General features: G+C 36.2%; 1 protein-coding gene across 1 annotated transcript in view; it reads left to right on the forward strand.

Moving 5' to 3' along the window:
• The window catches only part of LOC136032151 (pyruvate dehydrogenase (acetyl-transferring) kinase, mitochondrial-like), a 41,794-nt gene that overhangs the window by 13,170 nt on the left and 3,910 nt on the right, over nt 1-24,714 (forward strand). Inside the window, exons 3-7 of the mRNA XM_065712336.1 lie at nt 5,716-5,900; nt 7,511-7,675; nt 10,624-10,802; nt 16,411-16,525; nt 22,091-22,200. Of these exons, the coding sequence (XP_065568408.1) occupies nt 5,716-5,900; nt 7,511-7,675; nt 10,624-10,802; nt 16,411-16,525; nt 22,091-22,200 (754 nt within the window). The remainder of the gene's footprint in view (nt 1-5,715; nt 5,901-7,510; nt 7,676-10,623; nt 10,803-16,410; nt 16,526-22,090; nt 22,201-24,714) is intronic.

Here is a 24,714-nt window from a genome sequence, read left to right on the forward strand (position 1 = left end):
GTCCTTATGGTGCTGCTTGTCTACATTCACTTTCTTGTCTACAGGCTTGCTTGTCTACACTCACTTTAGACTTATAAAGAAACTAGAACTCTCAATTTCTGATTGAATGAGCACCCTCCGGACTTTCTGCCACCATGAGGTGGGGTTATGGGTTACGAAGGGGCAATCTTTCTCCTATACGGAGTAAATTCTACTCGTTTTGGGGTTTAATGTCACTCTTTACTTTCATAATAAACAGTATAGACCAGAAATATTCCCAGAAACCAACAGGGATTAAGTATCGATTTCAGATTTTTGATGTGTCTTTTAAAGTTTTTTTTTTGTATGCCCCCCCCCCCCCTCGAAAAAATAACGCCCCAAACTACTGACCTTAATTCGGCCTTGGGGATTTTTTCATCAATTTCTTTCTACACCTCGTCTCTCACTCAGAACTAATTCTGTATTTATCTGATGGGTCAATGCGAGTTGGGAAACTTTGGCATTAAAATCCACTCTTTGAGGTATATTCCTTCCTCCCTAACTATTCGATATATTTTAAGGTCTAAACAAATTTCTCTGTCTTAGGTAATTTTCCTATTGTTTTACAGTTCCAAACATTTGCATATAAGGACTCTAAACCTGTACAATGGGGTTCTCTGATTGTTTTGCAGTTAGGTAGGTAGGGAGATATCTCAAAGGGCGTATTTTAATGCAAAAACATCCCAACTCTCATTGAGGCTTTTGGTAAATTCAAAATTAGTTCTGAGAGAGAGAGACGAGGGGAGGGCAGGCCCGTTACGTATGGGGAGACAACCTCCCCCGATGATTTTGGTCACTCGGTAAAAAAAAGAAGTCGGTAAAACCGCGGCGGCCGCAATTTTCCATTTGGTTAAGTAAACAGCATTAGAATAGTACTATGATATGTACCGAAATCTGAACCTCGGTTGGTAAATATAGTGGTTTTACCGACTCATGCAGTGATTTTTCGTATTGTATTCAAAACGGCCATTATGCTAGTTTTTGACAAAAATAGTCGATGAAAACGACCAGCCAGTCGGTAAAATCTCTTGTTCCTTTCCCTCCCCCAAGCATTTTAGCTACTAACGACCCTGAGGAGGGTGGAGGTATAAATTTATATGTAATCCCCATGGCCGTATTCAGGACTTTTGTTTAAGGGAGTAATTTTTTCGGGGGAGGGGTACACAAAGACTTGAATTAAACGCATCAAGAATGTGGGCTTGATATTTATACCCTGTTAATTTCTGGGAATATGTCTGTTCTATGCTGCTATTGTGAAATTAAAGCGGAACATTAAACCCCCAAATGAGCAGAATTTATTTCTTATAGGAGGAAATCGTCCCTTCCTCATGTCCACCCCCACCTTATGATCGCAGAAAATTGGAAGGGTGCTCATTACGTCAGAAATTGAGAGTTCCAGTCCTTTTTTTTTACAAGTCGAAAGTCATTGGACACCAACCAGCCACGGGAGGGAGGTAACGCTGGCTTCAGTATTAAACACCCAACTTTATACACATCAACTGAGGTTAACATTCGCTCAGCTCAATAATTACCTATTATCCACTTTGAGAGGCATTTAAGTATCAAGACCAGATAGAGGACGCTGTTCCAAAAAACTAATTTTGTGGACTTGTATTTTCCTAGTTCTCTATCTTACGTTCTCTTGGGATAATCCATTGGGTGTTTACGTGACATAAATTTGGAACATAGCCCCAAACTAAATTAAGTATATTATCTAGACTTGTCTTACCATTTTACCAGTACGCCATAGTTATCGGGTACCAAGATACTTAAGATTTTGATAATATCCTTTGTTTTTTGTTATTTTTTTTTTTCAAAATACATTTATTTTGTTTAAATTTTTTTACTTAAAGAAGTAGTTTGAATTTGAATTTGTCTATATTAAAATCGGTTTTGCCTATATATCTCAAGGACTAAAAACCATTGTCGCATAAAAAAAATTGTTGTTCATAGTATATAATATATTTTATAATCATCGTCCAATTCATATTAATAGACCTATAAGGTACGATAATGTTTTTATAACGGAATCTCTTAATAATTAAGCTTTTACCTCAGTGAAAAAAGGAAGGTGTGTCTTATTCGATTGACTTGAACCTTTGCCCAATCAGTTTTTCAAATGTTATAAATTACGTAATTTATTAATTAGTGTCATGTTTACTTAGAATATTACCTAAGGTTGTTGTGATTTGGAGATATCCTTAGGTAATCGTCCAAACTTAGCTCCGTGTTTACTTTTTGATTTGTTCGTTTGTGAAAACAAGTGCAACTTTTCAAAGAACCAGAAATAATTCATAAGTAATATTTCCTAAACAATTGTTGTACGTATCCAGTCGCTTGGTGTAGCCTTTTCAAGACCATTCCAGATTAATAGATTAATCGGTAAAAGCCTGCAAGAATGTATGCAACAGAAAAATAACATAATTGTAATCTGGTATGGTCACGAGGGGGAGGCGGTAATTGTGTGTTATCCCGAACACACTCAACAAGTTTGCTTTGTTCGATCTGAGAAAAACTGGTTTTTTATCGCTTTCGGTTATTATTAGCTGATTCTTTGGTGAAATAATATGAAAAAAACTTGTTTTCTTAAAGAGTTAAAGAGGCTGCGTCCCAAAGTCGAACCTTAAAACGTACAGGAATTAGGAGAGGCAGTTGGGGGGCTGCCGCCCCCCAAACCCCCCGCTTTTAAAGACTCTTTTGTACAGGTCTTTTGTTGTGGGGGGACTTCATTGTTACTAATTACTAGTTTCGGCGCAATGGTTCTCCTGTCCTCTTGTGTTTAACATTTTTCGAAGTTATTCCATTATTCATTCATTTCAATTTTTTGTTAATTAAAAGAGGGCCTTCCGAAGCCAAGAGCTGGGTGCAACAAAAAACCTGTACAAAGGAGTCTTAAAAAACCTGTACAAAGCGGGGGGTTTGGGGGGCGGCAGCCCCCCAACTGCCTCTCCTAATTCCTGTACGTTTTAAGGTTCGACTTTGGGACGCAGCCTCTTTAACTCTTTAAGAAAACAAAGTTTTTTTCATATTATTTCTGTACGTTTTTCTTTTGTGAAAAAAAACTGCCCGATAAGGGACTTGAACCCTTGACCCAAGGATTAAAAGTCCCACGCTCTACCGACTGAGCTAACCACCTGCATGTGTGTAAATATAACTTTTAAATAAATTTTAAAAATTTCAAATTAACATGGGCTCTTATGGAGAAATTGGTTAATTAAGTGGCTAATGCGTGGTTTCTGGAAAACAGGGAAGGAGTTATCGGATCGAGCTGAAATTTCGCGGATAAGCTTCTGGGCCGTAGGGACCGTAACTTGTGAATTTCAGCCCGATCGGACAACGTTAAGGGGGGGGGGGGGTGGTGTTGGGGGGTCGAAACTTTCGGGGGGTTAAGATTTTCCCACAAAACTTTCAAGGGCACTTACTCGGAGAATTCCGCGTCGAATGAGTCTTCGTACACCCAGATCCGATGTCGGCTGTGACCTGTAGGCGTCGAGAAAAAAAAACAAAAGGAGAATATGAACATTAAGTGGCTATGCGTGGTTTCTGGAAAACAGGGAAGGAGTTATCGGATCGAGCTGAAATATCGCGGATAAGCTCCTGGGCCCTAGGGGACCTTAACTTGTGAATTTCAGCCCGATCGGACAACGTTAAAGGGGGGCTGGGGTTGGTGGGTCGAAACTTTCGGCCAGATTTTCCCCATGAAGGAAAAGTCGGAGGGGGATGAAATTTGGCAGGTTTCTTAGTTGGAGCTCGGGCTACGAAATGCATCCCCCCCATCCCTCTGCGACCACTGGAACCGAAGATCGCTTAACATTGTCGTGGTTCGCCTCTTTATAGAGGCACGAGTGTGCCTCCTTGATAAACTATGATGCAGGTATATTTCAATTAAATCTTGAATATATAGAGGTTGCTAGGTTAGGTATTTAATATAATGCTTTCTGGGCGGCCTGTTTTCCATAATTCTTTGCTGTAGTTTCCATAATCTTGTTATTAAGGTGTTATACTTTCATCATCTTTTGGTATATGTCATTATGATTAGCCTAACTTTACTTCTTGAGTGTGTTCGGGATAACACATAAGTACCGGGGAGGCTTTGGGCTCATTTGGCCCCCTTAAGTTTCGAGATTTGCTCTCAAATTGCACCGGCTTCCCTTAAAATTTGCCTATATATATATTTTATTTTAGCCCCTTTCCAAATTCATTTCGGTACTTACGTGTTATAGCGACCACATCAAAGAAGTGAATCTAGGTTAATCAAAATGAAATATACCAAAGTATAATGGAAGTATGATACTTTAGTAACAAAATTGTGGAAACTACAACAAAGAATTATGGAAAGCAGGCTACCAGAACGCATTGTATTAACAACCTAACTTAACCAATTACTAGCTTAATAGATACCGTTTATCTTGCTCAGGCTAAGCTGATCATCTCTGAGTGGACAATGAAAACCGTTTCCATCACAGATCAAAAACAAAGTGTAGTCGCTATAACACGTAAGTACCTTAATTCCTACGTAACTGCCTGGCTACGAGGGAATGGCACTACTAATTGAATTTGTTCTTGTTGTTGTTATACATTTAAAGTATCCTCACATGTATGTGGTTCGCCTTTCTAATCTGTCCTCCCCTACGGAAAAGGTTCCCTTCGCACATGCCAGGTGTCGTTTGTATTTCCTAGTCCTGGTTTACGCGAAGCGGTCTAGAACATAACTTCTTGTTGTAAATGCGGAACATTCTTACATGGTTCAACAAACATCACGTCTAAATCGTGGGAAAACAAGTTTGTTGACCTTCACACTTTGCGTTTCATTCTTGCCAACTAATCATGGATTATTTGGTGTTAATTATAAAAATGTTCACTTCTTTTCAAGTTACCTCTAACGTTACCTCTAATTCTAACGGACTAAATTTAAAAATTCGTGTCATTTTCCTTCAGTTGAAGTTTTCCTTAAGAACCCTCTAAATCATTTCTCTACTTACGATTACGATCTTACCGGATTTTTAGTGAACGTGTGAAAAATGTTTATTTTATAATAAAACTAACACAGTATAAGACCGTATCATATAAGGCGGTTTAGGGGAGGTACAGAAAAGGCACTTGTCTCGGGTGCACAAATTTCCAGGAATTACTCTTAACAGTTATAATCATTTTGTACTTTTTGAAATTTATTTCTATTGAAATAAAAGCAGAGGGCGCGGTTACATTAAAAATAATTAATAACTTATTAAAATAAAAAATAAATTAAAATAATTAATAATAATTTAATTAATAAATTTAAAAATGTGTATTAATTAATAAATCAAAAATAAATTTGTTAAAATTTGACCTGAAAATTTTGTGGGAGACAGGAGGGGGACTAGTCAAGATTTTACTTGAGTACAAGAGAGGCCAGAAACGCAACTGCGTATCAATATCCTTTGTCTGCTCACATCATAAGTGTTCATGAAGTGACCAAGACCCTTTATTCGCAAAAATTATTAGCTTCTTTTCTGAATATATGTGAGTCGGTCGTTTTCTTTTGAATTTTCTGGTTTTTATTAATCATATTTCCTGTGTTGTGAAAAACGTGCCATCCATCGGTTTCAAACCTTCGGTCTTTAGAATATCATTCCAAAAATTTGTTCAATTTCTTTTTTAATTCTAATTGATTATTTTTGAATGTTTAAAATAATTTTATTGATATTGTTATTATAGGTTTGCAGTGGCATTGGACAAGATTCGTAATCGTCACTCGGATGTGGTCCCAACTATGGCACAAGGAGTCCTTGAGCTTAGTGAATCCGTGTTTGTGGACAATGACACTGATGACAAGATTCAATATTTTCTTGATCGACTTTATATGTCCAGGATTGGTATCCGTATGCTGATAAACCAACACGGTGAGAAAATTCATAATTCATTTTGCTGAGAATAGACACATACTGGTGAGGGTGGAGGGGGGGTTCAAGTGAGAAAGAATCGCCTAGCAGCCCTATGGAATATTTACGCAATTGTTCCATTTGCTGAGACATTATTCCTTCATAAGAGCTGAGGTTGGTCCAATCTGGGATAACGAATCATTCATAAAGGCTTATCGCTCACAGACTGTTGAAAATAATTTTGTATGCTGTGTATGGGAATTGTGCCACCTCATTAAGCTGCACGCTGGAGTCTTTTTTCATATAATCTCCTTTTGTATAGACTTTGAATTAGAATATGTACAAAAAAAAAAACTATTATACGGGAGTGAAGAGAATTTGAAAAAAAATATCTGAAAGGGGCAAGGAATTACTAGAAATTAGTGGCATTGCGCAACATGCAGTAACTACGATAACCAATTTTTATTAAAAGCTATATAGAGTTGATAAAAGAAGCAGAGAATCGACTAAGTGAACATCTTACCATCGTAACATTCTTACGACTAAGATTAGGATATTAGATGCTATTGTTGTAATCGTTGTTAAACATGGTTTTGAAATTTGTGCTTCGTGGTGTTGAGGTTGATATGCTCGTTGTTTTTTTTAGGGCATGTCGGAGGATAGTTTTAGGTCTTGGTTTGGATCATCGGTTAGGTAAACAATTGCTTTCGGAGTGATGAGCTTGGAATACCGAGAGGGAGACAAAAGTGAAGTTTTGAATAGGGTATATTTTATTTTCAATTGAGCTTCGATTTTATATGCTTCAAATAGGTAGACGGTTGCTGGTATAAGTAATTACGTTTAGAATCATGACCCCTGAATAGTGAAGGGGGACAAAATCATATTCTGGTTCAATTATGCAACTGCATAAAACTCGTAGACGATTAACATGTATGATTGCGTTCCTAGCTCTGGCAAGACCGTATCCAAGGGGAGTTACTGGGTTTGAGCCCCCCCCCCCCCCCCAAAAAAAAAATATATATATATATATATATAATGTTCGAAAGCGTAACAAAAATAAATGTAAACATATTTTTGATGTGTGTTTAAAATGTTTGTCCCCCCCCCGAAAGAGATTTCCATTCGGAGCCTTGATTACTCAGTAGTAAGATACAACAATTCCATCTCTTAGTAGAGATCCAGCTATATTTTTTCACCAAGTTAGTTCCTGTCCCAGTAGATGATTACCTTTGGAGATGGGGACCACAAGTGAAGTTTCGAATAATTTATGTTGAGGTCTGAATAGAAACTAAAATCCAGGCAGTTCTCGTTTACATGTAAGATTCGGTCCTTGGATGCACCCAGCTGCAGCTAAGTATCTAGCTCTAGAGTCTAGAACTAAGCCTATGCCTAAAATTTTAAATTCAAACAATAGAGAAGCCTCCTTTGCACTATATTTATCATATATACCTAAAGGTGCTGTTCACATGTGTGATTGGCCGACCTTACTTGCTTAAGCAAGTACATGGCCAGACATGCTTATCTAGGCATGGAAGTGTTGCAGAACTTTCAGGTGAATGCTACTTAAACAAATAGTGTTTAAATAAAGGCTTAGAGAAGTTAGAGGTTAATTTGGTTATCTTTGTTTTCAGCTCTACTATTTGGAGAAACATTAAATCAAAACAAGCGTCACATTGGATGCATCGATCCGTATTGCGACGTTGTTGATGTAGTTAAAGATGCCTATGAAAATGCCCGTTTTCTCTGCGAAAGATATTATTTAGCATCGCCTGATCTCAAAGTTGCCGCCATTAACAGTAAGCTTTCTTTTCTTTACTTGTGCTGTTTTACGGACTAAGGGGTGTGGGGCAATTTAATTCATTCTTCAATTTGGATAGATTGTCCATCCAGAATCACAACTCATTCTGTACATAAAATCAGACTTTAGCTCGATGAACCACGAACGGCTATTAAATCCATTGGAGATATCTTTGATAGCTTCATCAATTTGCGAAAAATATGGGTGGGGGAATGGGACAAGGATCTTCCTTATTTTTAATGTAGCTCCGAGAAACGGTATTTTAAGATCTAGGGCGAATAAAATTTTCCCTATGAAACACCAAAAACAGGTATTTTTAAACTCTAGGGGGATTCTTTTATTTATTTTTGGTTTTTAAACCAGAGATAATGATAACACTATAGGTAATAAACCCAGAGTGTGTTATTTTAATTGTCTTTGTCGGATAGAAAACACGTCTTGTGTTATATAAATGACTGGCTAAAGCTTAAAAAATTAGGTTAAAATGAGGTCTTATTTAACTGCTTACTATTTAGTTCTTGAGGAGCCTTTTCTATCTACCAGATTATATCTACGGCATTGCATGTGGAGGAAACCGATATTCAAGTCGAATCTTAGATTTTCCTCTCTTTCCTTTTCACCTTTGTTTTGCCTTGCAGATTAAACAATATTTTTCTACCAAAATAAATAAAATGAAAGAAGAGTGGAAAGGACTGTGTTGAATTGTTATATATGCTATTGTCTTAAATCTCTTCTTCCATGAATTTTTGGTTTTGTGAAAGCCTTTGCGGAGAAATGATTGTGATAAAAAAAAAAAAAAAAAAACACAATGACACAATTTTAGGGTTTGAATTGCTTACTTTTCAGATTAAATTGAAAAGCTAGATATAGTTTACTAACCCCAGTAAGCCTGGTGTGTAACCAAATCCGTTTTTGCTTGAAAGAGTGGGAAACTAGAATAGTGGGGCCTTGAATTCAATTCATTTTTGCTGTTTTTTCCTAGTCTCAGTACCCCATTTCCAGTTCGTTGGAAGTTATGAGTAATTTGTAATTTTATCGATATTCACATCAGACAGGAGTATTCTATTGGGACTCGAGAGGGCCAGGCCTCTGGGAGGGGCTTCCCCCTTCCCAAGGTTGTAAATTTCTACTCACTTTTTATTCAAATTAACAAATAAAAATTATTTCTTTTCGTTATTGCCCTTACTCCCACGGAAAAAAATCATGCGTATTTGCCTGATATCAAGAAGCAATTTGGTATGTCAATTAGTTGGCATTAGTTGGTATATCAATATCATGTCACTGGTATCATCAATAGCAGCCCGTCATTACCCGTATTAAACAAACCACTTCTTAAATTCACCAGTTCATTGGCCTAAGTCTCGTTCCATTTGCCAAAATACCATAAATTGGGCAAGCTAGCATATTGGACTACAAAATATATTACTTGCTGGGGAGTATTTAATTTGATGGGGGAGGGTGGAAGGCGAGGATTAAAAAGCATGAGTGTAACTCCTGTTTATTGAATAATTTATTGCACTAGCAGAATAAATCATGAAGATTAATAAGCTCGTGGCACCCATCATAGGGATTGGATTGCGATTTTTTTGCCTTTTGCTGCTCAGAGAAAACGGAAAAGTAAATATCAGATGCAAGCTTTAATAAGTCTGACATACAACCGAAATCTTGTTTTGATTAAAGGATGGAAAATTATTGTAATTTAGTTTGATAGATTCGAATTTTCTTCTTTACTTTTTTGTAGAATTCTTCTGTTGTAGCTCTGGTGTTGGTACCTGAGGGAAGTGCATTGCCTGTTTCCATGTATGTTCAATTTCATTCGTATTTTTATTTTTTTTTATTTTAGGATTTAGGATATTCCAGGCATCCTGGGATATCCAACGAATTTTCAGCTAAAAAGTAACACTTACTACTTTGGTTTAACCTCAAATCTGCAATCATCATCGATTAGACTTATTTATTTTCTAATACCTTGAATACTTCAGTGCCTTAGAAGTTTGTCATTTTAGATTGGGATTTTGTTTTGTAAGAGGTATAAACCACTTTTTTTTTCGAGGTTGAGAGTATCCGTCGATTTTTGTATTTGTTGAAATAATGGTATAATAACTAATGGAGAAGACTCGTATAACTAAATAAAAGGAAGAGATAGTTCTAGTAAACATTTGGGTCGTTTGTATTGCAAACCGATAATAAAATAGTCGTCTTAATTTTATGCCGCGAAGAATGAGAATCTTGTAATACAAGACGTGTGTTTTGGACACGAGTGTGTAGGTTTGATGATTGTTTATTATTATTATTAGAATTCCTGTCAGTTTTTATTTCGACTACTCCTCTTTTTAATTTTGTGACACAAAGACGATGTTTGCAGTTGTCCATTTTGTCGTAGCTCTGGCCACTCAGAATTTCAATGCAAAGGGTTTAAGAACTTTTAATTTGGCCACCTTATAATGTTCTAGAAAATTTTCTGGGATAACATTCACGTGAGGTATTTTTGGACCTCTCCCGAGTTGATTTTTCTTAAAAATACAACTGAATTTAGCTTTGAATACGGTCTTAAGTGAAATACTGTCAACGAGTTGAATTTTTTTAATTTTGTTGACAAACTTACATAATTTAAGTGGACTTTTATAATATTTTACGGCAAAAGACAACCCGAAAACCATCGGCCAGATTTGGTCATTTTTATAATACATTTTATGGTGTCCCGCCCATTTCTAGAGCTAGGTATACTGGCTACCGCTAGTCCTTTTGTCGGTTAATTCTTGTATCTCTTGAACTTTTGTTTAAAGGAGTCAGTGGATGCCTTTGATGGAAGAACTTTTCTGGGGGGATGGTTCCGGATAAATCTGCTGGGCCAAACAACCCTGTTTCTTAGGCATTTACTCCTAAGCATTGCGAATTATCGGCCTACATTTTTTGAATGTAATAATGTTGTGCTGTGTTTTTCAGAGAAAGAGAATGGCATTCCCATCCAGATTGTATACGTACCTTCTCATTTGTATCATATTCTATTTGAACTATTCAAGAATGCCCTTAGGGCTGTGATGGAACATCATGGAACAGCTGCTTATTCTTACCCACCTGTTGAAGTTCTCGTTGTGAAGGGAGATGAAGATGTGACTATTAAGGTAAGTGGAATATTTTTAATCCCTTTATTCTTCTTCTTGCCTTTGCCTGATATAAAATAGTAAACAGTAAATTTCAGATAGATGTCTAATTTTGGGCGAAATTCATTATTGTTGTATCACCATACTATGTTCCCTGTGATGAGTCCTCGGCTCTAATTGAGATTTGTGGACCTGAAGAGTACTATCTAGCCTTGGTACCCCCCTCCACGAAAAAAAACTCAAAACATGTGTTAGATTAGTTGACAGGGAAATACAACATAATTGTCTTATTTATTAAATCGTGCTTATCTATTATTAAATCTTATTTGAAAAAATGGCTAAGATCTTGATATCCCCCTCCGATTATTGGCTTAAGTTTAATGTATCTCAAGCAATTCTTGAGTGTATCATTTTCCAGTTGTATATATCTGATACTTAGAGTTGGCATCTTTATATTTTTAAGTCTGGTATTTAAGCTCTTTTTCTGTTAGTCATGCATTGATAATTTACTTAGTGAACAATTCTAAAAATATTTCAATTATAGTATCGATAATGGATAATCGTTTGTGTAGGATTGCTGCTGCTAAGCAACTAGTTTGAAAAATTAAATGAGACAAGTCGAGGTATTGTATTCTCCTTTAAACTGTCAATTTTTCTTTATGAAAATAAAGCCATTTGGTTCATATATTTGGATTTTCATCAGAAAATACGAAAAAAATTTTTGTTTTTGTCACATTTTTTCGTGAGCATAGTCTTTCATGTGCTTGTACGGCCAAAACCATACATACACGCAGTATCGGGAGAAATCACCCCATGCAAAATCTGCTCGAATCAGAGGAGGGAGGTGTCTAACCCCAATACTTATTTCAAGACCCCCTCGCTCCCAGGATTTTTTTTTGGAGAAAGACTTGCATGTTATCTGTCCATATGCTGCTTTACAAACATTCTTCATAAAAACTGGAAGTGTTAATATCGTCTTGCTACCTTAAATCGCAAGCACTATTTGTAGTAGCGTACGATAAGGACGAGGCTTTTTTCGCCTTCCCTTTAGATTTTGAGAAACACCTATTTTGATTTTCTCATTGAAAAATACCATTTGTACATTTCCCTTGAAAAAGAAAACAAACCCTTCCATATTTGTTGATATTGTCTGTTGTTGGCACAGAGGTATACTTATTTATTTCCTGCTTGCTCAGATACTTGTGACCTTCGGCAAGAAATACTGACAGGTTTGTCATTGCCACCGTCAAATATATCTCATAAAAGTCTTTCAGGCTTGTCTCTACTTGTTTGTTACCTTGAGAAAGATTTGAAAAATACCTTAGCCCACGAGTAGATCTTATTGATATAACCTAAAAGTAGCAGGGCAAAAATATGGCTTCTGATATTACGCTAATTCATACCAGGTGGAGGTGGGTCCAGATTTTTAAACCTTGAGTTTAAACTGTAGAACATGTCAGTCAAAGCACTTCACGTGATTGTGTCACACTATGGATAGCACACGGTACCCTCTGGCACCTTCATCTTTCCAAAGGCATTTCTCAGATTCTTTATTATAAAAATGTGCTCTAAATTAGATGGTTCGTGTTTTTGCAAGCCACCCTCAACTTGGCACGCCATCTTAATTCACGGCACCGTGCAACACTGACTGACCCTCTGGCACCCCCTCATCATCCCCATGTTTTCGCAACCCAACCCTCCATAATAGACCATCTCAATTCACGCCACAGTGCTGCACTATGATTCTTTTAGCACCTTCTGGTGCTTCCTCGTCATTCTTAAGACATTTTCCAAATATTCTCCTGTAGGAAAATGTCTGGAAAATTCTTTGGGTGTGATAATTCATTCTAGAGGGTGTCATTGCATGCCATGCTGGCGTCAATTGCTTGGAATCATCAGAAAAAAAGGCTATTGGGAGTTTTATTTTAAGTTTAAATGATCGTTTCTAGTGTAAACGGTTGTTTTTGTAGGAAAATGTCTGAAAATTCTTTAGGTTTGACAGTGCACGCCAGAGGGTCCCATGTGCTAGCCAATGAGTGCCACTGGAAATTGCCATGAAACATTACAATCTAACGATGAAACTGCAAATCTCCGCTTTTTAATATAAGCAATGGTAATTTTTAGTTTATAAAGTTGTTTTTGTAGAAAAATGGTGGAAAATGCTTTAGGTGTGATAATGTACGCCAGAGGGTGTCATAATGTGGCACAGTGACAGGAATTCACTTGGTGTATCACGTTTAGGGTGGCTTGCAAAAATACGAACCATTGGGTTTAAAGCATATTTTTATCATAAGAAATATCTGAAAGATGCATTTGGAATGATGAAGGGTGCCAAAAGGTACCGTGTGCAATCCATAGTGTGACACTGTGACGTTAATTGCTTGGACTAACAGGTTCTACAGTATAAGGTTAAGCTGGGAGGTGTTAAACGAATTTTTCGGCTTAGGGGGACTAAAATCTCACCCAGTCACAGAAACGAGGCATTTTCATTAAGATCTCTGAGAAATAACTCTTGATATAGCTTAAATTTATCTCTAATAACAACCCTCCCCCTCTGGAATCGCTTGCTAGGGTGAGCTAGCCGCATTGCCACGGTGGCGTGAATATACACAGTCTTGGCTAAAAGAAACGTCGTATTTTCATTAATACATCTCAGAAATAACTCTTAAAATAGTTTAAAATAATCTCTTAACAACAAGAAAAGACGTGAATTCACATGGTGTATCACGGTGAGGGTGGCTTGCAAAAATATGAACCATTAGATTTAAAGCATATTTTTATCATAAAAAAATCTGAAAAATGCAATTGGAATGATGAAGGGTGCCAAAGGGTACCGTGTGCAATCCATAGTATGACACGGTGGCGTGAACTGCTTGGACTAACAGGTTTACTGCATAAGGTTAAGGTGGGATGTGTTAAAAGAATTCAGCTCTGAGGGACTGAAGTCTAACACCCAGTCACAGAAACGATGCATTTTTATTAAGAACTTTCAGAAATAACTCTTGATATGGCTTAAATGTATGTAATAACAACCCCCCCCCCTCTGGAATTGCTTGCTAGGGTGAGCTAGCCACGTTTCCACGGTGGCGTGAATATACACAGTCCTGGCTAAAAGAAATGTGGTATTTTCATTAATACGTCTCAGAAATAACTCTTAATATGGTTTAAAATAATCTTTTAACAACAAGGCTCCCTTTTGGAATGGCTTGCTAGGGGTGAGCCAGCCAGATATTGTCACGGTGGCGTGAAATATGCATAGTCTTGGCTCAAAGAAACGTGACATTTTCATTAAAACCTCTCAGAAATAACTGAATGCAAGAAAAAATGTGTCTTTTTCTTGCAGGTGCGTCTAATAGAGCAACAGAAACGATGCATTTTCAGTAAAGTCTCAGAATACCGCTTAATATCGCTCAAATTTTCCTCTAATAACATCCCTCTCCCTTTGAAATGGCTTGGTAGGTTGGGCCAACATCATGTTGCAAAGCACGCTAAAAAAGAAGTGCTTTTTCTAAAAATTTATAACGTGTTTTCTGTACCCCATTTGTTAGCTTTGTCACCTTTTTGGAAGGTTTTTAGTATGTCAGAAAAAGGAGCTTGTCTCTCTGCGGACCAAAAATCAGCGTATGATTTCTGTATATGGAATTGTCGATCCGTTTGCTGTTGTCGTGGTTACGCTTTGAGCAGAATTTGGATACTTCAAATAGTTTATTTAGTGCCTTTGTATAAAAGTTTCCCATTGAAGTTGCGTTTTGTTTCCTTCTTTTTTCCCTTGTATGCCTCATTTTGACACCGCTGCATTTTCATTAAACCTCTCAGAAATGCCTGTTATATCTAGGAACAGATGCGTTAGGTGATCCGCTACTGTCACGGGGGCGTGAATTTGCATAGTCATGGCTCATAGAAACGTGGCATTTTTTATTAAAATCTCTCAGAAACAACCGAATGCAAAAAATGTCTCTTTCTTGCAGGTGTGTCTAATAGAGCAATAGAAACGATGTATTTTCATTAAGATCTCTCATAAATACCTCTGAATATGGCTTAAATTTACTATGGCTTTACTATTTACTGTAGCTGTGGCTTAATAACATCCATTCCCCCTTGGAATTGCTTTCTACGGCGGGCAAGCCACATATTGACACGGTGGCGTGAATATGCATAGTCGTGGCTCAAAGAATCGTGGCATTTTCATTAAAACCTCTCAGAAATACCTCTTAATATGGGTTAAATTTACCTCTAATAACAACCCTGCACTCCCCCTCCCTGGAATTGGTTGCTATGCCTCACTGCCTTTCAATTCGTGGTTCTACTGCTTATATCAGGTATTTTCACTCTTCGTTTTTCCATTAGTTGAGTTTTAACTGCTTTTTCTGCTATTTCACGATTTTATAATGTTTTTTTAATTATTGAAATCGCCCATGTACATATCCTTATTTAGAGTATAATGATACTCTTGCTTTTATTTCATCACTAATAGCACAATCAAGTTCCAATAGAGTAAAAGACCCTATTACAAAAAAATGACCTAAGAACAATCCCCAATATTATCTAATAATACTCTAAAGTATTACTTAACAAGTAGGCCCATATAAAATATACCCAAAACTAATCGATTTTCTCCCCTGCATGTCATTTGTTGCAATCGTAGGAAAACACGTGATCCATTAAATCATTCGAATAAGCGGGCCAGTGAATTCTTCGTGCGTCGAATTATTTATAATGTAGATAGTATCAGCCGAATAGTAATATTTGAAAGGCTTTCATAGTTCAGCTGTCTAGTGCTCCATTCCTTTGGATGGAAATCTCTTTCAAATCCTAATGCTGACAGAAATCCTTTGATTATAGTGATTCCCTGAGAAAAAAAAACGTTGAAAGAAAAATGATATCTTAAAGAAAAATGAAATCCCGAAGAAAAAAGTATCTTAAAGTATTATGCAACACCTGTGTGTGCACTGTCATTACGTAACAGCCTACGTGTGCGTCTCCATTACGTAAAGCCCACGTGTGCACGGTTATTACGTAACATCCCACGTATGTGCTGTTATTACTTACATCCCACCTGTGCGCTGTCATTACGTAACACCCACGTTTGCACCGTCATTACATAACACCCAAGTGTATGGTCCCCTCAGTTACAACCAGGGATTCCCCGCTTGACTTTCGGAATCTAACAAGTCCTATAACATGTAACTGCGTATTGAAGAAAATTAATATCACTTGTATCTTGGGGGAATCACCGTTAAACTTCTTCATCATCTTAAATTATTAAAGGAAGAAAGGAGTAGCGGCTATATGTCTGCCTAAATTGCCTATGGCGTCACTACGCAAATAATATTAGTAGCTAATCTGTATTTATGTATTGTTTTGCCTTTTTAACAAGTAAATTGGCTTCGTACCACTCCTACTTTTTTTTCTTCGTGATTTGAATGTATGCCTGAAATTCAGGGAAAAAAGCAGGAAGTCATCTGACAGGGGAAGTTTAACTATAGTTTAGCTTTTAATGAAGAGTTTAGCTATTGCTGTTTTATTTGAAGGGAAGTGGGTGATTTGGGCCTTGGTTACTTGTTTTATTAAATGTGTTCTGCTCTGCATGGGTGTAGTGTATTCAAGTTAAATGTATCCTACGTTTTAGATAATGGACAGAGGAGGTGGTATGCCTCGTTCTACTGTGCCCCTTCTTTTCAAGTATACCTACAGCACTGCTCCGCGGCCATCAGTTGGAGATGCGACTGGTACACCTCTTGCAGGTCAGTTTCTCTATTCTTTTGCTTTTTTTCAATAGCAATACCTTAAAACTATAGCGTTTATCCACTTTGCATCATAAAGGAATGAGTCAGTCGTAAAGAGTTTTTTTTAGATACTAATGCCATCCTCGTCGCATTCGGAATAGCCTATTATGCTGGAATTATTTGTTTATTTTAGAAGAAGAAAAAATGATATAGTACAAACTTAAAAATATTTGAAATATAATAAGACGTATCACTGAATTAAGGTATAAAAACACTAGGCGCTTGGATCATGTACCAACACCGATGGCTTCGCAACAATGCTCCACTTTGCGATGAACATTTTAAATTTCTCGAAAAATATCTTTTATTCTTCCAAAAACGTATGCAATTACACTACACAGCCTGCATATATGCTAAATGATCCTTTAAGGTTAAAACTTTATAGGGCCTCTTTCCTTCTATAAGTGAGTCCTGGCTGTGCTTACTAAGTGAGTGTGCTTACTGCGCTTACTACAAGATTGTCTCTTCACTTCTATTATTTTGAAAATTGAAAATAGCGAATCACTTATTAATGTACCTAATTTCATTATATGTGAAATGTCCTTTAAAGTCGTTGCATATCGTTTCGTACGCTAAAATTGCATATTTTCTCATTGATGATTCTGTTCCTTAATTAACACCATTTAGATGATGCTTTGTTATTTGCTCGAGCAAAATGAATAAAAGTCTTGCTCAGCAAAGTTTGCTAAGAACCTTGAAAGATGAATGATAAACTAAAATTAAGAGTTTGAGTGCTTTTGAGGTAGAAAGATGGTCTTTGTCAAATCAAGCATCCTTATAAATTTATCTGCGTACAGGTGTAAATTTTGGAGATACCCCTTTCCCCAAGATTTACTATGGGACCAAGGCCACTCATTGGGAGGTAAGGGCCGTATTTTTATTGAACAAAAACACCCTCCCCTCCCACTGAAACTTCAAAAAGTATTCATTGAAAAAAAAATACTTGTTCCTCCCTTTATTTTCGTGAATTAGCACCCCAGCATAGGGCTGCTGTGTATCTCGTGTGAGTTACTGACCTGGGCATTTGTGTCAACAAGAAACGGAAAACTGCAGGAAAAGGCCACCACCCCAAAAAAAACATTATATTTTTATCTTGGTGTGCCTTTTGACAAAATTGTTCCCTCGTGGCTGGTTCAAAGCTTAAACAGTTTTGCGAGAGTAAGGCTGGTGTGTTGTTTCTTACACAATTGTCTCTTTAGAAGATACTTATAAGCAGAGCCGTTCAAAGGGGAGACAGCTGGGGCAGCTGCCTGGGTGCCATGGCTGGGACGTTGTACATTTTATTCAGATTTTTTACTTTGATTTGGCTTTTTTGCTTATATTTGAGTCGGGGGGAGGTGGCTGTAATTGATTTTTCCCGGCTCTAGGAACCGCTCTGCTTATAAGGAAATAAAACTGTTTTGCAATTTCCTTGGAACTTTTGAATGGTACCTCAGTAATAAAAGATCCTATGCTGAATTTCGATGAATTATTGACGGGGAAATAAAACTAAGAATCAGTTCATAAATCGGGACTTTCCGTGTATTGGTTTTTTTTTTTTTAATATTATCTTTGTTCAATCAAGGAATTTTTTCAACCAGTTTCATTTTTAAATAATTAAATAAATTGTTTTAGTCCTCGGAAAAAATGTTACTATTTAAGATAAGAGAAGAAACCATGCGGCTTTTAGGAAATAAAAAGTCATCAGTACTTCCTAATAGTCATTATGGAATGGTCTTTATAATCATATTGGAGAATACGGCGTCATTAAGACTTTAAGGTCTTAACTTTTGAACATGAAATTATAATGGTTCTTGTAGGCCTAATTATTATTTTAGTGCGATAAGAATGTTAGTTTAAAATTTTAGTGTAGTTTTGCATATATGACTCAAGAATTTACTGAAATTAAGGCAAATTGCTAATTTTATTCGCGCTAACCCCCATATATAAGATAGTTGATAAGAGCGAGTGTTGTAATTATAGAAGCATAGCAAATAGCTAGGTTTTTATAGGAAGCAGAAGTCCTTAGCATGGTGATACTTATGATACTTATGAGATGTTGTAGATAAAATTTTAAAGAGAAGAGTATAGTTTCAAGATGGGGAAAGGAGGAGTGGATCGAATTAACTCCGTTAGGGTAATAATTAAGAATTAACGGAATCATCAGTCCTCAGTGTTGTATATTGTGAGCAAGCGTTTGATTCAGTTGATAAAAGATCCTTAGTAAAGGTCCTATCCTTCTATGATAAAAGCGATTAGTACTATGCACTAGAATTGCTGCGGCTCAGGTAGAAAGTGAGGCAAGTACCTGGTTTGGTGTTGAATCAGGAGTTAACCAAGGTTGTGTTTTTAATAATTATTTTAATAGACTTTATCTTAACAAACAGGGCAAAGACTTGGAATCAAATGATAGGTAAAACTCTTTTAAACCTAGTTTGAGCAGATGATTTGAGTGCACTGGATAAAAATGTTAGGAAAATAATTTTTGGGGTTTTCAGAGTTCAGGGTAGCAGAATAGGTTTGAAGATTAATGTTAAGAACACTAAGTCGCTTGAACTAGGAATAAATAAAGTTGAAGAGGTGATCTTGGACAACGAGAAAATGGATCAAGTGAATAGCTTTACTGGCCTGTGTTGTATTAGCAAACAGTTCGTGGTAACGAACTGTAGTAAGGAGCGACCCGGCTCAATAGTAAACGAAACTCTAAAAAACGGAATTTTGATGCTAAAAGATACATCAAAAGAATCGGATTTTCATGCTGATTTTAAATTTAAGTTTCATCAAATTTAGTCTTTGTCATCAAAAGTTACGAGCCTCAGAAAATTTGCCTTATTTTGGAAAATAGGGGGACATACCCCCTAAAAGTCAAAGAATCTTAACGAAAATCACACCATCGCATTCAGAGAACCCTATAGCAAAAATTCCAAGCTCCTATCTACAAAAATGTGGAATTTCGTATTTTTTGCCAGAAGACAGATGCGTGTTTTTTTTTTGTTTTTTTTTTTTTTTTTTCCAGGGGTCATCGTATCGACCAAATGGTCCTAGAATGTTGCAAGAGGGCTCATTCTAACTGAAATGAAAAGTTCTAGTGCCCTTTTTAAGTGACCAAAATAATTGAAGGGTACTAGGCCCCCTCCCATGCTCATTGTTTTCCCAAAGTCAACGGATCAAAATTTTGAGATAGCCATTTTGTTCCACATATTCGAAAACCATAATAACTATGTCTTTGGGGATGACTTACTCCCCCACAGTTCCTGGAGGAGGGTCTGCAAGTTACAAACTTTGACCAGTGTTTACATACAGTAATGGTTATTGGGAAGTGTCCAGACGTTTTCAGGGGGGATATTTTTGGTTTGGGGGTGGGGTTGAGGGGAGGGGGCTATGTGGGAGGATCTTTCCTTGGAGGAATATGTCATAGGGGAAGAGAAATTCAATGAAAAGGGTGCGGGATTTTCTAGCATTACTATATAAAAAACAATGAAAAAATACACATGAAAAAGTTTTCTCAACTGAAAGTAAGGAGTAGCATTAAAATTTAAAACGAACAGAGATTATTACGCATATGAGGGGTTCTAAAAATACTTTAGCATAAAGAGCGAGGTATTTAAGAGGAGATAAATACCTCTTTATGCTAAAGTATTTTTAGTAATTTCAATTATATATTCTACAGCCTTTCTGATTCAGGGGTCATTCTTAAAGAATTAGGACAAAACTTAAGATTTAGTTTAAAGAGCGAGGTATTAACGAGGGGACAAACCCCCTCATATACATAATAAAAATATAAGAATATAAAAGTTTGTTATGTAAGTTAATTCTTACGTTACGTATATTTTTTACTAATAAAAATGTTCGTTAAAAATTAAAAGTTCTAGTTGCCTTTTTCGGTCAAGTGACCGAAAAATTGGAGGGCAACTAGGCCTCCTTCCCCACCCCTTATTTCTCCAAATCGTCTGATGAAAACTAAGAGAAAGCCATTTCGCCAAAAAAAAGAATTAATATGCAAATTTCATTTTAATAATTTATTTGCAGAGAGCCAAAATCAAACATGCATTAATTCAAAAACGTTCAGGAATTCAATAAAAAAAACTAGTTTTTTTTTAACTGAAAGTAAGGAGCGACATTAAAACTTAAAACGAACAGAAATTACTCCGTATATAAAATGGGTTGTCCCCTCCTCAATTCATCGCTCTTTACGCTAATGTTTGACTCTTTGCCACAGTTCTATTTTTTTAAAACAATTAAAAACTTAGCGTAAAGAGCGAGGCGTTGAGGAGGGGACAACCCATTTCATATACGGAGTAATTTCTGTTCGTTTTAAATTTAAAACGAACTTACTTTCGCTCCTTAACGCTCCTTACTTTCAGTTAAAAAAAAACTAGTTTTTTTTTATTTATTTAGTAAAAGATGTCGCTTAACATGCTTAAGCTAGGAATATATAAAGATGAAGAGGTGATCTTGAACAACGAAAGAATAGATCAAGTGAATAGCTTTACTTGCCTGTGTTGTATTATTAGTAAAAGATGGGGGATGCAGTTAAGATATAAAAAGTAGAATAGTCGAGGTAGAGAATGTTTTTTCGCAATTAAAAAAAAAGTTTAGCAAAATAAGAAGTTAAGTCTATGAATCTAGATTAGAATATTGGGAGCTACGATAATGTCACTGGTTGTGTATGTTTCTTAAATATGGGTGCTTGAAGAGGCAGAGGAGGACTTGTTAATTGTTTTCAATTAACATTTGTCTTTCAAATTTTTGAAAGACATCTAAGGAATCCTAGTGGCCCAATTGCAATAAAACCGCCATGATAGTATTACGGTAACGTGAATTAACGATACTGAACAGGAAACTGGCTAATTAAAGTGATATCTAATTGACTTTTGGAATGATTTTTTTTTTTACTGTTTAAGTGGTTGTATTGGGCCAATGAGTCTACCGTAATAGCTACACATTACAGAAACTACAGTTGTGCGAATTTCTGGTATACAACAAATTTTACAACCTGTAGAAAGAAAATTGTCGAAAATTCGAAATGATTTATTACCTTAAAAATAAAAGGACAAGAATTTTAGCATTCAAAAAGTTCAAAATTTCCCTCAAATACTGGTCGGTTCTACAAATATTCTTCTTCTATTGCTCTTCTATTACGTTCTCATACAACAAACCCTGTTAACTTTAAGGGTTTTTTACAAAACATAAAAAGGGTGAAACCTATGTTGTTTTCTCTATTTGATTATGAGAAATCTGAAAGAAACAATGCAGCTGAAAACTGCTTAAGCCGCGCCTTTCAATCATGGTCTCATAGCGTAGGAATAGCATTCGATAGAAAGTGCCATGATTGACTTTAAAGCTTGATTTTTAAGCTTTATGTGCTGCCCTGCTTGTATTATTGTTTTTGCTTTTTTTTTTCTATTTAGTGATCTAATTTTGTCGATAAAGGTGAAACCCAACCCCAGTCGGAAAAAACAGTAATTCCCCGTCACATTTCCTCTATAGATTTGATGGGTCGTACACATTATTTAACTAAATGTTGTTGTTTTTTCTCACTAGGGTATGGCTACGGACTTCCGTTATCTCGTCTCTATGCCCGATATTTACTTGGTGATTTGACTATTACCTCGTGTGAAGGATATGGAGCTGATGCCGTTATTTATTTAAAGGTAAGTCCGTGTTTCATCTTTTTTTGTATTCATATAAATCATTTGTTTTTTTATTACCACCATTTTTAGAATTAAAGTGAACTAGCTTAGCAGATTGATGTCAGAATCTGATTTTTTGGGGGGGAGGGGTTTTCCTTCTCTGCATACGTGCCTGTTGGTGCTTTTGGGCTTCACTGTTATGTTCAGCTTGTATCACATGACTTTTATATTTTGTGTTTATTAAATTGGCACCCTGATTTAATTACTGATCCAAAAACCATGCTAAATTGAATATCAAGCCAAAAAAGTGACGTAACTTTTTTTTTCCTTTTCTTCAATCTTTACAACAATTTATCTTATGTTGTACATAGGGGGGCAATGGCATTCTTTTAGGGGGTTGTAGATGTATTTTTTGTTGGCATTGAGTTTACACTAAAAGTTGGAGATTTTTCTGGAATTTTCAGCTACTGGATATTTTTTTGGAATTTTTTTCATTCACATTTATCTAATTTAACTGTATTGGAATTTGATCCTTTGCCGGTTATGTATTAAAGTGACCACTCTCAATAAGTGAAGTTAGGTTAATCCCAATGAAAATATAATACTTTAGTAACAAAATTACGGAAAGTGCTACGGTGAATGATGAAAGCAGGCCAACCAGAACGCATTATATTAAGTACTAACTTAACCATCTCTATATATTAAATATTTAATTAAAACATACCTGCATAGTAGTTTATCTCACTCAGGCTAAGCTAATTATCTCCGATTGTTCACAGAAAAACCGCCTTTACAGCACAACAGTGTGGTCTCTATAAAACACAAGTTCCGATCTTCTTCTTTGTCTTCCACTATGGACTTCCGATTTTTTTTTTTTTTTTTTTTTTTTTTTTTTTTTTTTTTTTTTTTTTTTTTTTTTTTTTTTTTTTGAGGGCGCTTTTGTCTTGAAGCCTGAAATATTATCCTCCGAGTGACTTCCATACAAAGCACAAGTTGGGTCTTCTTTCTGATGTGTCAAATTGACAATCCCTTTTAATGATTTTTTTTTTCGTTTTATAGCATGGTTTCTCTTTAAATTTCAGACAATAGTATCCATGGATTGAAATACTACTACTAACTACTCATTGTAGCACCAATCTAGCTAAAGACAGCACTACTGTAAGCACTCCTCATCCACTCTTACCTGTCCAAAACCTTAATTTACTGCCTCCCATGGGATCCCTATTTCGTTCAGGTTCTTCCTTGTGACCTCTTCTCACCTAACTTGGGGACACACGACCTGGTTTTCTTTTGGCCTCATATATGTGGTAATCTACGGGCTCTAGAATTAACTTGAATTTTCACTGAATTGAAACTTCATCACGGTTTGTGGCGTAGTATCACATATTTGGCATGGAGAATCGATTTTGTATCTTAAATGAATGTTAAAAATTGGCAATCAAAACATCAATCTTGGGCCAGTATTGGCATTATTGGAGGTTTGACAGGATCACGAGCGTGTTTTGTGACATATCCTTGAGACGTATTTACGGCCAAAGACTGTATTTGAGAGAAACACCGACTACCTTGCCAAACATCACAGCGGCTTTTTTTTTTTTTTTTTTTTTTTTTTTTTTTTTTTTTTTTTTTTTTTGAGAAAGCGAACTCTCTTGTCATTATTTGCTGCAAAATATAAATTTATGTTTGTAAAATCCTCAGCTTCTGACTTTGATGAGGGAATTTGTGATACTATTATTTTGAATTCGAGAGCCCCGTTTTATGCCCTTCATTCATATGTATTCATATGCATTGTGCATCAGCATTATCATATGCATTCAATCATATGTATATCCTTGAAATGTTGGGAGTTTTAAAAAATTAAACTTACACAAATCCGTTATTTCTGAAGATCCAACTACAGAAATAAATTATATGAGCCATTAACTTAGCGTGGCAGTTTTTATGATGAGTGTCTCATGCATTTAAAGAAATGTAAAAAAAAATTATTTAAACATGCAAATAATTAATATAATTTAATAAAAGAAGCTTTGCTTTAGCTTTCAATTTAAAGATTCGTGTATCCGATATTATTGAAACCTCCGCTCGAGTAGTCATCGGATCTTACTCATGAATCCAAAAGCTGCATCTCGTTACGAGAAAAAGAAAACAACACAGACGCATGTGAACAGAAACTTCTTGTTCTTGTCAATTTATCTATTACTCAGCTCTTTTTTTTAAGCTGAAAAGTCGTATCTAAACAAAATGACAAATATGAGTCGGTCAGTCGGTCTGCAGTAATTCAGACAGTATGGAGAAAAAAAACGTAAATTAGTATCTAGATGGCTCCGTCTGGTAAGTTTAAGCGTTATAGGTACTGCAAAGCACTTGCATCCCATTTGTATTAAGTGTTTCTCCGAGCTTCTGAGAATAAGTATGCAACCATTGTCTGTTTTGTAACTTATGCCTGGCCGAGTGGGTTGGTGCGCTGGATTCGGGATCCCTTGTCTGAGAGGACGCGGGTTCGAATCCCAGTGTACCCAATTCTTCAGTTTGGGA

The sequence above is a fragment of the Artemia franciscana genome, chromosome 10 (assembly GCF_032884065.1).
Source record: "Artemia franciscana chromosome 10, ASM3288406v1, whole genome shotgun sequence".
Classification (NCBI taxonomy): Eukaryota; Metazoa; Arthropoda; class Branchiopoda; order Anostraca; family Artemiidae; genus Artemia; species Artemia franciscana.